Here is a 14,240-nt window from a genome sequence, read left to right as displayed (position 1 = left end):
TTATGGACGGCACCCATCGCTGTGCACCTGGTGCTTTGTGCAATGGATTAAGCAACCCAGAAAGGACCAAGATTTCTGTAAGTTAGCAGATTCTTTTTGCAAAGTCATAGAATCATAGAGATGGAAGAGACCACAAGGGACATCCAGTCCAACCCCATTCTGTCATGCAGGAACTCTCAATCAAAGCATCCCCATTGACAGATGGCCATCCAGCCTCTGCTTAAAGACCTCCAAGGATGGAGACTCCACTACACTCCAAGGAAGGAGTGTGTTCCACTGTCAGGAAGTTCCTCCTAATGTTGAGCTGGAATCTCTTTTCCTGCAGTTTTCATCCATTGTTCTGTGTCCTATTCTCTGGAGCAGCAGAAAACAAGCTTGTTCCCTCCTCAATATGACATCCCTTCAAGTATTTAAACAGGGCTATCATATCCCCTCGTAACCTTCTCTTCTCCAGGCTAAACATCCCCAGCTCCCTGAGTTGTTCCTCATAGGGCTTCATGGTTTCCAGACCCTTCACCATTTTAGTTGCCCTCCTTTGGACACATGGCTCCAGTTTCTCAATGTCCTTTTTGAATTGTGGTGCCCAGAACTGGACACAATATTCCAGGTGGGGCCTGACCAAAGCAGAATAGAGTGGCACTATTACTTCCCTTGCTCTAGACACTATACTTCTATTGATGCAGGCAGCCTAAAATCGCATTGGCCTTGTTAGCTGCTGCATCACACTGTTGACTCATGTTCAACCCTAACCCTAACCCTAACCCAATTTAGATTCCTAGATCCCTTTCACACGTTGTTTCATTCAGCCAGGTGTCCCCCATCCTATATCTGTGCATTTCATTTTTCCACCCTAAGTTGTGGACTAGAGATTGGTAAAGTTGCCAAAGTGAAAAGTGGAGAGGGCTCTGGTACCCTTTATGGTTGTGTAGAAGGGGGAATTTCAGTAGGTATTATTTATTATTTGGGGACTATTCATGCTACAGAATTATATTGCTATTATTGTTGTGGTGCCTTAACATTGATTCCGACTTACAGTGAATCTAAGATGAAAAATAGAATGCTGTTGTTGTATGCCTTCAAGTCCATGTCCATTCTGATTTATGGCAAGCCTATCATGGGGTTTTCTTGCCACGTTTATTCAGAGGAACTTTGCCCTTGCCAATTGTTTGTAATGGTTTTTAATAGTCTTCGATCCTATGGGAGAGGCGGGGAAACATAAATATTATTATTATTATTATTATTATTATTATTATTATTATCCTCTGAGGCTGAGAGTATGTGACTTGCCCAAAGTTACCCAGCAGGCTTGCGAGGCCAAGTGGGGATTCGAATTACTCCACTTGAACTGCTATGGTTCTGTTCTATGGAATCCTGGGATTAGTAGTTCAAGGAGGTTTCTAGAGAATTTCCACCAGCTTCTCCAGATTCCTTCCTCCAAGTAATCTGTGTTTCCTCTCCAAGCATGAGATAAAGGATCTCTTTGCACCCAAACCAGTAGCCACACTCTCTGCCTTCTCCACTATAGCTACAATGTTGGGATAATAATAATAATAATAATAATAATAATAGCTACAATGTTGGGAAAATAGCTAATATTTTTCGATTTTTAATTGCAAATTTTTTTAAATGGTTTTGTGAGCCTCCTTGGGTCCCTTCCTAAAAGAAAAGGCGGAACACAAATAAAAGGAAATGAAATAAACAAATAATACAAAATAATTGTTTTCATTGTAGCCCTGGGAAGTAGTAAGGGCAAGGTAAGGGCAAGCCTTTGGCTACACCAGGAGCTACTGCGCATGCTCAGTCCTTGCCAGTTCTCCCTCTTATGAACCTTTTCTCCAAATATCTTCTTTTCTTACAGTTTTAACCTGTTTAGATGTAATCACTAACTGCAATTAGACTCCGTGACACCCGTTTTCTCTTAATGTACCCGAGTTCTTTTTAAATAAGGGGGAAAATACACCAATAGCTTGTTCTCAAAAGGACTGGCAATGTGGCTTCATTGCGCGTTATTGAGCATGCGCGAATTACGCCAACGCCAGGTTCTCAGGGGACTGGCAGAGCAGCTTCATAGTGCACTATGGAGCATGCGCCTAAACTACCCTGCGCATGCGCAATAGCCACATAGGGACTCCAACGGCGAGGCTGAGGCCTGGTTGCTTTGAGGGGAAGACTGTGAAGTGACGACGATAGAAGCTGGTAGCTTAAGCGCCTCTTTTCCGCCATGGCTCGCGACGTGAAAAGCATGCTGTCCAAAAACCTTCTCCGGATGAAGGTAAGAAGGAGATTTAAAGAGCGGGAGAGGTCGGGGATATAAATAAAAACTCCGGCTTCGGAAAGGGGCGGGGCTCAGCCGACTCTTTCCGAACGGCTTCGGGAAGTGGGCGGGGACAGAAGGCAGCGCTTCCGAGGGAGGAGCCGAGGAGTCGAAAAGAGCCGAAGGAGCTCGGGTTTTTCCGGAGCGATGGAGTAGAGCCACGCTTCAAGGCTGGCTTTAAAGCTGGAATTCCGTGGCTGCATCCACATTGATGCCTTTTGACGCTGCTTTAACTGCCATGGCTCGGTGCTATGGCATTCTGGGACCTTTTGTGTGGGGCTGCATTGGGAATGCTTGCCCATAGGGAAACATAGGAGAATATATGTCAACTGGGAAAGATGTTAGGGATGCTTTGATTGAGAGTTCCTGCATGGCAGAATGGGGTTGGACTGGACCAGGGCCCTTGGGGTCTCTTCCAGCTCTAGGATTCTATGAAGATAGGATAATACTTTTCCATAGGGAAACATTGGGGAATACTCGCCCATAGAGAATCATTGGAGATGTTTCCCTTGAGGCAAGTATCCCCCAATGTATCTCTATGGACAAGTATTCCCCAATGCTTCCCTATGGGCAAATATGGTTTCCCTATGGGCTAGTACTCTCATTCGTTTTAGCATGTCACGTCCCTAGAGTTGTCGCCCAACACAAACCTCTGCGCCATGGAGGCTCTCCCAAAAATCCTAGTGTCTCTTAATTTTGCAGGCCTTTAAACAGAGTCTGGATGGCCATCTGATTTGATTGTGATTTCCTGCATGGCAGAATGGGGTTGGCCTGGACCAGGGCCCTTGGGGTCTCTTCCAACCCTATGGTTATTCTGTGCTTTTTCACAACTGGTGTGAATCCACGTATCTCTGCTTTGCAAGCCCTCCTTGCTAAGCCTCATGTTTCGGGTGAATGGAAAACACTCTGTAGCCACGGATTGAAAAGATTTCTGTATAAAGGACGCCATTTTACTACGTCGTCTTATATAATGGGACTTGAGCATCCACCGATTTAGGTATCCTGGAACCAAGCCACAGCGGATACCCAAAGGCCCACTGTATCTCCCCATACTATAAATCCCAGAATTCCATAGCACAGAGCTGTGGGAAATAAAGTGGCATTGCTGTGCTCTGCCTAGAGATCGTTTCTGACTTAGGGCAGCCCTTAGGTGAACCTGTTGTGGGATTTTTCTTGGCAAGATGCACTCTGTACATGCTTTGGAGAAGCCCCTGGCAAAGGGACTCTCTGGGGCTTTAGATCCAACTTTCTATCACTCCGTGAGTTCAACCTTTGGACTTTTTGTCCACCTTTTCCCTGCTATTGTCATTGCGGCTCCTGCTGAAAACACAGTTCCTTTTTGCAAGGGGATAGGCAACTGTTGTGTTATATCTTGTTTATCTGTTTATCTCCTTATCTATTTATCATCGCTTGTCTTCAGATTGTACTTTTGTGTACATGTTGGGCTGCGATTTCAAGTTGGCTGTTATTTGCTGCAGGGTCTTTGTGAGAAACATACATATATATATATATAACACATATATATATATGTTGGCTTTTAAAATTGTTCTTGGAGCTTTTGAAAATGATTTTCCTCTATCCGGTTGTACATGCTCCGGAAGCCCTGGCGGGCAGGAAAATAATTAACAAAGCAATTCAAATAAAGACATCCGATGCTCCGGTGTGATCTTAGGATGATCCGTGGCAGGTCTTCAGGGTATTGAGGGGGGAAATCCTTGCCTATCGCCAATATCTGATCGTTATTATAACTAGAGATGGCAAGGATTGAACCTCAAGCTTTCTATGTGCAACACTTGAACTCCCACCAGTGAACTGTAGTGCCTCTATTAAGACACAGTCTAGTCATATAAAGCCATACAAAGCTGGATGTGTATCCATGTTTCTGGAATGGATTATTGATGGGGAAGACCTACCGGTGTGGTGGAGTATTAGTCCTTAGTCTAGTTAGTTCTAATATCCCAAGATCAGATCTTATCTCCTAGGGTTAGTTCTTGGGAGATGAAGGATCAAGTCCCTTATTTCCAGCCCTAGTTTGGTTGGTGTTAGGCAAGGATGGGCAAAGTGAGGCTCATGGCCCACATGTGACACTTGGGGACCCTAATTGTGATCCTCGCAGTCCTCAAATCCCCTTGAAATTAATAAATTCATCAAGACCCCATTATCCACGGATTCGTGTTCTGCGGTTTTACTCAGCCGCGTTCCAAAAATACAGTCAAAATGTAGGATTTGGTACTATCCATGGTTTCAGGTATGGCCTTTGAACAGATCTCACATCAATAAGAGGGTCTTACTATAGATACTTTTTGTGCCCCCCATCTTAACGCCAATACAAAGTGCAGTCGTTGTGTCCTCCTAAGGCTCCTACATACCTGAATTCCCCGGCAAAACCAAACAAACATTGGGTCTCACTCCCTCCTCAGTTGCTCAGTTGGACTCACCTATGAACCTCACTACGGTTGCATCCACATTGCAGAAATAATCCAGGTTGACACCACTTTTAAACTATCATGGCCCAGTGCTATGGGATTCTGGGATTTGTAGTTTGTTGTGGCACCAGAGGTCTCTGAGAGAGAAGGCTAAATGTCCCACAGAACTACCAATCTCAGAATTCCATAGCGTTGAGCCATAGCAGTTAAAGTGGACAACAGACCAACAATTGAACAACGTCAGCTAAAAACACAATGTCAGCTAAAAGCACATACCATTTTAAAAGAACCAGCAAGACACATACAGTACTTATTAAAACAATCTGCATTTAAAATTTGCCATTGAAGTAACAGCTAACAACCTTTAGAGTTGCAAGGTTCGAATGGGAAGGAGAAGGAGAGCCAGGTATGCATCTCTGAACCTATTCAAGGGAAGGTAGGATGTACTTGTAACTAATAAAGTCAAAGTTCTCTTCTTCTCAGTATTTTTAGTTTGGAGGAGTTTGTCGGAGCTAAAGATTGTTCTCACGCCAGCCAAAGTTTTGCGTCTGCTGCTGACGGCAGGACCTGGCAACCATACTAATATTCCTTGTCATTTCCCCTTCTCATTTGATTTCCCCCCCTTCTCCTATCCCCCAACTCATCAGTGTAGCCATGTAGTAATGGTGGTGGGGAGGGAGATATTAATAAGAGCGCTGACCTAGCCGTCGCCCTTGGATTTGCGAATCTGGTGTCGAGTCCAAAGTGGAATTAGTCTCGGCTCAGCGGTTAATGGACTCCGTTCCTGTCCTATAATGTAACACATAATTCAGTGGAAGAACGCAGCGGCGTGATTGATGATTGCTCCGTTTTTTCGGAGAACAACATCTGAGCTGAAATTGCCATTAATTTTTAAAAATATAAATATTCATTAAATATTTATAACTCAATATCGCCGGGCCTTCATGGTTTGTTTGCTTCGGTTTTGCATTAGTGCCGTTCTGTTTTATCTCCATCTTTCAGTATGTGGTACCTTCAACCCACGCACCGAGCGAGACGATTGCTTCTTCTTTTGGCAGTTTCTTCTCTTAGTCTTATGGAGGGGCTTCTGTACTCCTGACGGCGATTAAAAGTGGTTAGCTGGGAAACGATTATAGGTTGCCCATTTAAAGCTGGTTAGCTGGGAAACGATTATAGGCTGACCAAAGAACAAAGTCTGCTGTCTAACTCAGGAGTAACTCCTGCTTTTTGATAGGGCTTGCTCAGGTTTGTACCTGTCATCTTCTTTGTTTGGAAGTGATTTTTACAGTCTTTGGCCAATGAGGTTTCTGAGCTAGCATGGTTAAAAAGTAAAACATCTATTAATGTTTGTTTTCATGGGCTGCATACAGTTGTGTAATTCTATTAAGATTGCTGGATTTGCTCTGAAAGTTACATGAGTTTTGGATGTTTGAGGAAGAACTGCATGATTTCAAAGCAGATCCATGATGGCAGCCTTAAGCATCCTAAACCATCCTTGAAGGTTAAGTTGCCATTGCCTTATAACTGAAAACCAGTTTACATCGCCGAGGAGACACTGATCTGTTAACCACTTCAACCAGTGTCAACTACTGGGGCCAGTACTGGAAATATCCTATGGTCTTTTATCCAATGATAAGATGAGATCTATTGGACTAACACAATGGTGGACAACTGCAGAAGCTGCAGTGGTTGAATTTACCTCCTGAGGTGGGTTAGTATAGTATAGTATAGTATAGTATAGTTAGTAAAAATTGGCTAAAATTGAAAGCAAAGTAACTTCCAGGTTTCATTTGTTAGGTTGCACCTGCACTGCAGAAACAATGCAGTTTGAGACTGCTTTAATTGCCATGGCTCCATGTGGAAATCTGGGCCAGCCACAGATGCTGGCGAAACGCCAGGAAGAAACTCCTCTAGAACATGGCCACATAGCCCCCAAACCCCACAAAAAACTATGGATGCCGGCCATGAAAGCCTTCGACTCCACACTGGGACTTGTAGTTTGTTTTGGTACCAGAGCTAAGGCTAAATACCTTACAAAACATCCCAGAATTCCATATCATTGAGCCTTATCATACTGCACCTCCCAGTGTTCCATGCTGAGTAATAATAATACATTCACTATAAATCAGAAATGTCTTGAAGACACACAAGAACATTTATTTTGCCCGCTAACCAATGTCATGCTATGCAAATTATATGTCAAGTAGCTGTTGCACTGGACTCATTTCCAGCCTAACTCTTGGTGCCAAATGCCATTGGTACCCTCCAACATCTGAAGTAATTCTCCTGCCGACTACTGCATCAACAGCTTACTGCTTGGTGCTACATCACAACTTTGACAACAGAGTTTTAGTGCCACTTGTAGCTTCAATTCCATTTTCACAGCTTGATATATTTTCCCCAGAATACCACATTTTGCTCCCGAAAGCCCAAACGAATGTTCATTTGAAATGTTTTACTTTCCGTGCAGCAGTTGAAAGTTGGAGCTAGATGTTTTTATCCCAAGCTGTTTGGATTCCTACCCCCTTCCCCCTTTACACTCCTACAAATACACAAACGTTGAGCATCCCTTATCCAAAATGCTTGGAACCAGAAGTATTCCACATTCCCTGCAGTCCTCTACAGATGTAGTTGCTTAGCAGAGCACATGCCGCCATTTCATCCAATGAGTTAGCACTATTCTGTATATAATCCAAATAAGTTTGTGCATGAAAATGTCACGTTATTTTTTGCTTCCTTGGGCAAGATTATGGTGCAAAGTTCAAAAAAGTCCTTTTATCGGTTGCCCTCTCTATCTGCAAGGTGGACTTCTGTATCCAACTCACATCAGATTTTGTTTTTCTTTTTACAAAGAACTGGCTTTGAAGATAGGAAGAAAAGCAAAGCATTGAGGTTTTCATTTCAGATTGTCTGTGTCGTTGGGTTCTGTATACTACTGTGACATGCTGAGTGTTATCTCTTAGGCTGAAGTAAGAGATATGGGATGACAAATTTGGCACAGAAACAGTGTGGTGGCCTGGTGTTGTAGTTGATGGTTGGACTAGGACTCTGAGAGACCAAGGTTGGAGTCCAAGGCTAAGCCATGGAAATCTGCGGGATGAACCTGATCAAGTCACAGTCTCTCAGCCTTACAGGAAAGCAGGAAAATGTCAAATCAACAATTTGCAAGCTGCTCTGAGCATGTTTTTGGCTGAAAGATGGAGTATAATTTCTATAAATAAAAACATCAGGAAGGCCAAATTTTGGGAACCACTGCCTTAGAGGAATAGAGTAACTAATGCTAACAATTGCTAGGCTTGCTTCAGTTTCTCAACATTTCTTGCTTCTCAGTCAGTCACAAGTAGAGTAATCTGCGGACCTTATGTCCATCTTTTAGTAAAACAGAATGTTCAACTAGATGTACTGAATGAAGTTTTTCTCATCTTGAAACCGAACTGATAAGCATTGCAAAGAGTGAGTGACCATGAAGGTATTACAGGTTGAGTCTCCCTTATCCTAAATGCTTGGGATCACAAGTGTTTGGGATTTCAGTGGTCCCCCCCCCCCCCCAAGATTTTTGGAATATTTGGAATATATACATGAGATATCTCAGAGATGGGACCCAAGTCTAAATATGAAATTCATTTATGTTTTATATATACCTTATTATACACATGGCCTAAAGGTAATTTTTTTTGTTTGGATGAGATGCTAAAACTGAGAGACCTTTTATGTGTCTTGTGTTTCAGTTCATGCAAAGGGGCCTGGATTCTGAAACCAAAAAGCAGCTTGAGGAAGAGGAAAAGAAAATAATCAGCGAGGAGCACTGGTTCCTGGATCTACCAGAACTGAAGGAAAAGGAGTAAGTTGGTTGTACAGTCAGCCCTTCATATTCAAAGATTCAACTACCCACTGCTTGAAAATACATTTAAAAAAATTCAAAAAGCAAACCTTTATTTTATTTAAGAGACACCATTTTACTACTCCATTGAATATAACGGAACTTGATCATCCACAGATTTGGGTATCCATCAGGAGTCCTGGAACCAAAACTCACAGATACCAATGGCCCACTGTATTGTGTTTGTTGGAATTTAAAATAAAATAAAAATAAGAATAGAAGTACCTTCTAAAACTGGAGAGTGAGCCATGGAGTTTTATTTCATGCCAAGATGCTGACTAAGTTAAACTCGCTTGTTCAACTCTCTAAGGCCTCTTTCCTTTTACTGCTACTCTGCAGGAGCTTTATAATAGAAGAGAGAAGCTTTGCACCATGTGAAGACCTCCTGTATGGCAGAATGTCATTTAAAGGGTTCAATCCTGAAGTTGAGGTATGGAGCAAGGGGACTACTTTATCCTTTCTGGATCTGGTTCAGCAGTGATTCAAAGAGACAGCTGAGAGGCACAAAAGTCTTGGTTCAAAAGAAGCATGAAACCCCTGCTTCGTTTCACCTCTGCCCCCAACTTATGAAGTAGCCACTTAAGGCAAGCCACTAAGTATGCCCCTTGCCCACAATCCATATTTAATACTCAGTTGGGCTGTTGAACAGATGATTGAGCAAATGTATGCGAATGCCCTGAAGTGCTTTAGAGAGGCATCTTATTTCAGATCAAGTGCACTTGCAAGGTAGGAAGGAGTGATTAGGACTGCATTATCAGACAAATGCCAGTCTTCTAGTGCTCTGGAAATCATCAGTGAAGGGTTGCTCTTAGCCTTTTTGCAATACAGCAAGTCAGTCTGGACCAGAGTTTGGAAAAGTTCCTAGCCTACATGGCTAGTAATAATGTTGGCAGGGCTTTCTTAAGTTGTCTTGTCACATTTCTAAGTTCTGGTTAGGTCACGTTATCTCATCTTTGGAGCATTGTTGTTGTGTTCCTTCAAGCAATTTCTGACTTATGTCACCACTATTATGAAGTTTTCTCTGTAAGATTGGTGCAGAGGGGGTTTGCCTTTACCTACCTCTGAGACTGAGAGATTGTAACTTGCCTGAGATCACCCTGTAGGTTTCTGTGGCTGTTCAGACTCTGGTCTCCAAAGTCATAGTGCAATGCTCAAACCTCTATACTGCACTGTCTCGTAATAGCAAAGTTAGAAAATCGTTTCTGGTGGGAATTAATTCTCCCAGGCTATTTGGGGGGCTATGTGAACTGTACTGTCACTGTTCATCCCTAATGTATTGATGTAGATTTGTACAAACCTGGTTAGGAAATTTGTAGAAGGACATATATGTCTGTAACTGGTTGTCCTTGGATGTATGGTACTATGTTAGTGGAAACTTTGACCCTCCAGATGTTCTGGCCTATAACTCCAGTCAGCCCACCTAGCATGGCCAGTGGTAAAGGAGTTGTAGGCCAAAATAACAGAAGATCCAAACGTTCCTCAGCCTGGATTTAAAGTGAGGTGGACAAACCAGACTCATCTGCCTCCCTAACCCTTAATTGCATTTTGCTCCCAGAAATAGAAACCATTTCCCTAGAAGTTCCCTGAGCTGTGATAAGGTGACACCAAACAGGCTTGCCCAGCTCCTCCATTTGCTGTAGTTTTATCCTAAAAGGTGGCTAATACATCATGTTTTCACTCTCTTCGCCACTTGGCTCTGCTACATTCCAGGAGAAATTAAAACCATAAGGAAAGCCCTGCTGGATCCAAGTAAAGGCCTTCTTTCCACAGAGGACAGTTGGTAAGATACATATGGGAAGATTACCAACAGGACGCGAGTGAATCATGGTCCACATTTGTGGGCTGTGGACCACTAATGGACTCTGGACCACAAAACTGATGCCATGATAAATCACTCATAATAGGGCTCACTCTTGTGTTCCCCCAATCTTATATTAATCCACAACCTACAGATAGATGGAAGGCAAAGTGAAGGTTAAAAATCTTTTACATTCTGCATGTGCCCATTATTTTTGGACAGTGATTTTCTCTTGCTGCCAAATCTATCTCTACAACTTTTTCTTCAAGGGGTGTAATACTTAAGCTGATATTCCACTTCTTCATTTTCAGAAGTTAATGATCCAGATGAACTCCAAGTACAAGACAGAAGAAATCGAAGAGGAAGATAATGCAATGGAAGCTGATGTATCGGATGAAGAAATGGCCAGAAGGTAGCTGTTCCCATTTATGACACAGACAGCATTACAGAGAAGATGGGTTGCTGTTTTTCCTCCTTATAAAACAAAAAGCTGGTCTAGAATAGCCAAGTGCTTGCTGCACAAAACATTTGTTTTTAAAAGAGTGTCATTTATAGTGGGAGTAAGCCATTGACCTGATGAGTTGTTGTGGTGGCTGTTGTTTCAGACCTTTTGCTTTCTCCAGGCGCCTTAACTAGAAGTCAGCCACAGTGCTTATTTATTTCAGTTCTTAGCCATGTGTTTCCTTAACCAAAAGGCTCCGAGGGAATAAAATATAACCATTCCTTTGAAAAATGCCTTTAAAAATTGTTAATACAACTTTTCCAGCGCTGGTAGTACTCGATCCTCAGCATGCTGAGCCAGTTTGGAAGAAGGCTATATATAAGTCAGCTTGTTGTATAACTGTGAGCAAAGAGGAACACCAAGAGTATGGTCACAAATGCCATTTCTAAATTAAAATATCTGTATCTTCAGTGAAAGAGTCTTAAGCTGGGGAAGAGCTCAGAACAATTATTTATTTGGACTACATCTCCTGGAAGCTAGCTGGCTGGGAGGTTCTTGGAGGTGTAGTCAAAAATGGCCTTTTTTGGGCTGCAACTCTTAGAATTGCCTAGTTACTCTGATCAATATGTTCCAGATTCTGGCCTAAGACTCAGGTGGATCATTGATGGAAAATCTCTCTGAGCCTGGTGTCTGTATAATTTCAACCAGAGCACGAGGCTGACTTTTCTCAGGAGGGAATTACACCAATGAGGACCGCTTTCCATTTTGTTATTTTTCTCTAATTTACAAAGTATATACGGCTTGAAAATGAAAACTAAGTCAACTCAAGATTTGAGAAAAGATTATGGGACACAGCAGCAGAGGTGAAGATTGTCAGTCTTGTGCCCCTTTCCTGTTCTTTTCTCTACTCCCTTCTGCCATCCATACATCATTATTGAAAGGTGTTCAAGCACAATAATCTTTTAATCCAAGGTGGGACTATATAGGGCCCCTAGCCCATTTTTGCAGCCTCTGATTCCTCCCATTTACAAGAGGGGAAAAGTCACCTGAAAGTTGCCCAAGTTGTCACAAAGGAAACCATAGTACAGTGTGCCTGTGCCGTATGCGTATACGCGATTTTAAGCATGTGCTGAAGCTGCACGGCAATCAAACAAATGGCACACGTGCCCGTTGCACACACGCTGTGCCATTGTTTGTAATGGGGCTCGAGGATGTGCAGGATGTATCTCTCAGAGACTAAAATTTAAAAGCTCAAAAATAACTGGAAAATAAAAGTAAACCAAATTGGAAGTGATGGCTTATTTTTGTTCTGGTGTGTCCCACTGGCTGAGGGTGAGAATTATCTTCCTTCTCCACCATAAATGTCCATCCCACCTTAATCTGACAAAATTCAGTTGATAAAACAAAATTGGTCTGGCTATCAGGTTCATGGGGTCAATTTCTTAGCCATATTAGAATGAGAGAGGGCAACTGTGGGCCTCCAAATATAAGGACTACAAATCCCATCAGCCCATGGCTGTGTAAGCAGTGGTAAGGGAATTTGAGAGCTGAAGTCCCAAATCTTTTGGATAGTCACTGTTGCTCACCCCACATGTTGCCTTAACATGTTATTCTAATAATTTCTGTACCATGCATTTGATCTTATCCTTCCCTAAAGTGAGACATGGTTCTTAGAGGCCAGTACAGAATTTTGGGAAGCATTTTTATAGATACGGCTGCGTATTTTAACACACCAACATTTGGGTTCACAAACTGGGGTGTCCTATAGGATCCTGCAAGCTGTTGAAAGCTTCTGGTTTACTTTTAATTCAGGGTAGTCTTTGGAAATAACTGTTAATATCACCACTATCGCCGAGACTTTTCATACCCAGATAGCAAGGTTGTAGGGTAGGTCTTCTGATATTTTGTATGCTTAAGATGACCTTTAAAAAGACTTGATTTTGAACTGCAGGCATCTTTTAACTCCGCTTTTTTTAAAAAACACACATTTTGGTCTTTCCAGGTATGAAACCTTAGTGGGAACAATTGGGAAGAAATTCTTAAAGAAGAGAGACCGCCACGTGCTGCAGGAGCCCAAGGAGGATGAAAACAGTGACGGGAGACCTAGCAAAGCAAAGAAAATGTTTTTGAAACCCCAGGATTAAATGACACGGATGATTTGTGTGTCCTTTCGGTCGCAGAAATCTATTCTGTGTCACAGTAATGCAAGTTATTTTTGTAAATTGCCGGATCTCTTTATATCTCTAGGACAGATGCATTTTTCAGCGTGGATGGGTACATAATGGATGTTATACATCCTCTACTCCTTGCACACATTTTTAGTGTGGGAATGTAAACAGCGCGATGCGTGTAAATAGAAAGGTTGAGGACACCTTTAGATTATGACTTTTTAAAGTGCAAGAATAATATTTCAGAGGGAAGTGTGCTGTAGCCCCATCAGAGTTTTCCCTTTTATTTTTCCCCCCAAATGCTTTAGAAACATAAACTGTTTCTTTAAAAGGAGAGGGGGAATGAAAGCTTGGGCCTAAATCCAAATTCTAGCCCCAAATAGAATTGATCTATTTTAAAAATTGCTAAAGGATAAACCAACACTTATGTAAAGCCCATTGATTCAGTGGATCTGTTGATACTAGCAATTATGTTTAGACACTGAATTTGTTTGCTTCTTTTTATTTGAAAATATTTTGGAGCAATGGCTATGTTTAAACTTTTTAGGGAAGTTTTAAATGCGTGCTACTTTCGCCAATGTTATGATCTGTCTTAAATAAATTATTTGGCCTGCTATTAAAAGCATGAACTGGTTGCAGTAGAAGTCTGGCTTTTCATTAGCCCTTCAGGGCCTTCAGCAACGCTGATGTGATCTATTGTCTTAATAGTATTTATTTTTATGTGTATCTCACTTTTCTCCATAGAACTTTCCCAAACGTTGTGGCTGAGATGGTGAATGATTACTTGTCCCTTCCTGAACATCCTTTGTTGGTATAATATCTAAGCCTTTCTCTATTGCCACAGTTATCTTCCTAAACCCTGGCTGGTTGTGCCTTCTATCGGCTCCTCTAGATACAGCAAAAATGTCAGAAAGTTGTGATATTTGTCACTACAATTTCAAACTTTGTTTTTTGTTTAAAGATGTTGTTCCAGACTCTCTTTTGGCCATTCCCAGCACCAGCTGCAGCATTTTATTCCCACCCTCGCATGGGTTTCAGAGGCATATCAGAACAGCTTTTCTTCTCACTTGTTAACTATTAATAGAAATGACACTTTGGCATTGTAACTCTTTAAAAAAGACCCAGAGAAGAGAAACATTGCCTTTCAAATCTTAGGATAGCTGTACCAAATTATGTATGCCCCAGGCTTTTTTAAAAGAACACCCATGGGAA

General features: G+C 42.1%; 1 protein-coding gene across 1 annotated transcript; it reads left to right on the top strand.

Annotated features, from left to right (window-relative positions):
• Window positions 1-2,126: 2,126 nt before the first annotated feature.
• On the top strand, window positions 2,127-13,653 carry MPHOSPH6 (M-phase phosphoprotein 6). The gene is made up of 5 exons (XM_089540334.1): window positions 2,127-2,272; window positions 8,469-8,581; window positions 8,960-9,050; window positions 10,730-10,830; window positions 12,863-13,653. Exons 1-5 carry the CDS (start codon window positions 2,222-2,224, stop codon window positions 13,002-13,004), a joined length of 498 nt encoding a protein of 165 aa, XP_089396460.1. The 5' UTR covers window positions 2,127-2,221; the 3' UTR covers window positions 13,005-13,653.
• The last annotated feature ends 587 nt before the right edge of the window (window positions 13,654-14,240 follow it).

This window comes from Sceloporus occidentalis, unplaced genomic scaffold (genome assembly GCF_023333645.1).
Source record: "Sceloporus occidentalis isolate IW3139 unplaced genomic scaffold, rSceOcc1.0.p SCAF_10, whole genome shotgun sequence".
Lineage (NCBI taxonomy): Eukaryota > Metazoa > Chordata > Lepidosauria > Squamata > Phrynosomatidae > Sceloporus > Sceloporus occidentalis.
Note: the sequence above shows the minus strand (reverse complement) of the source record. Positions and strands in the feature narration are given on the sequence as shown.

Excerpts from the sequence above, each read along its gene's own strand:
- MPHOSPH6 (XM_089540334.1), top strand. The coding sequence starts at position 2,222 with ATGGCTCGCGACGTGAAAAGCATGCTGTCCAAAAACCTTCTCCGGATG. Across the intron at positions 9,051-10,729 it reads GGTTCAATCCTGAAGTTGAG|AAGTTAATGATCCAGATGAA; the intron begins GTATGGAGCAAG and ends CTTCATTTTCAG. Across the intron at positions 10,831-12,862 it reads GATGAAGAAATGGCCAGAAG|GTATGAAACCTTAGTGGGAA; the intron begins GTAGCTGTTCCC and ends TGGTCTTTCCAG.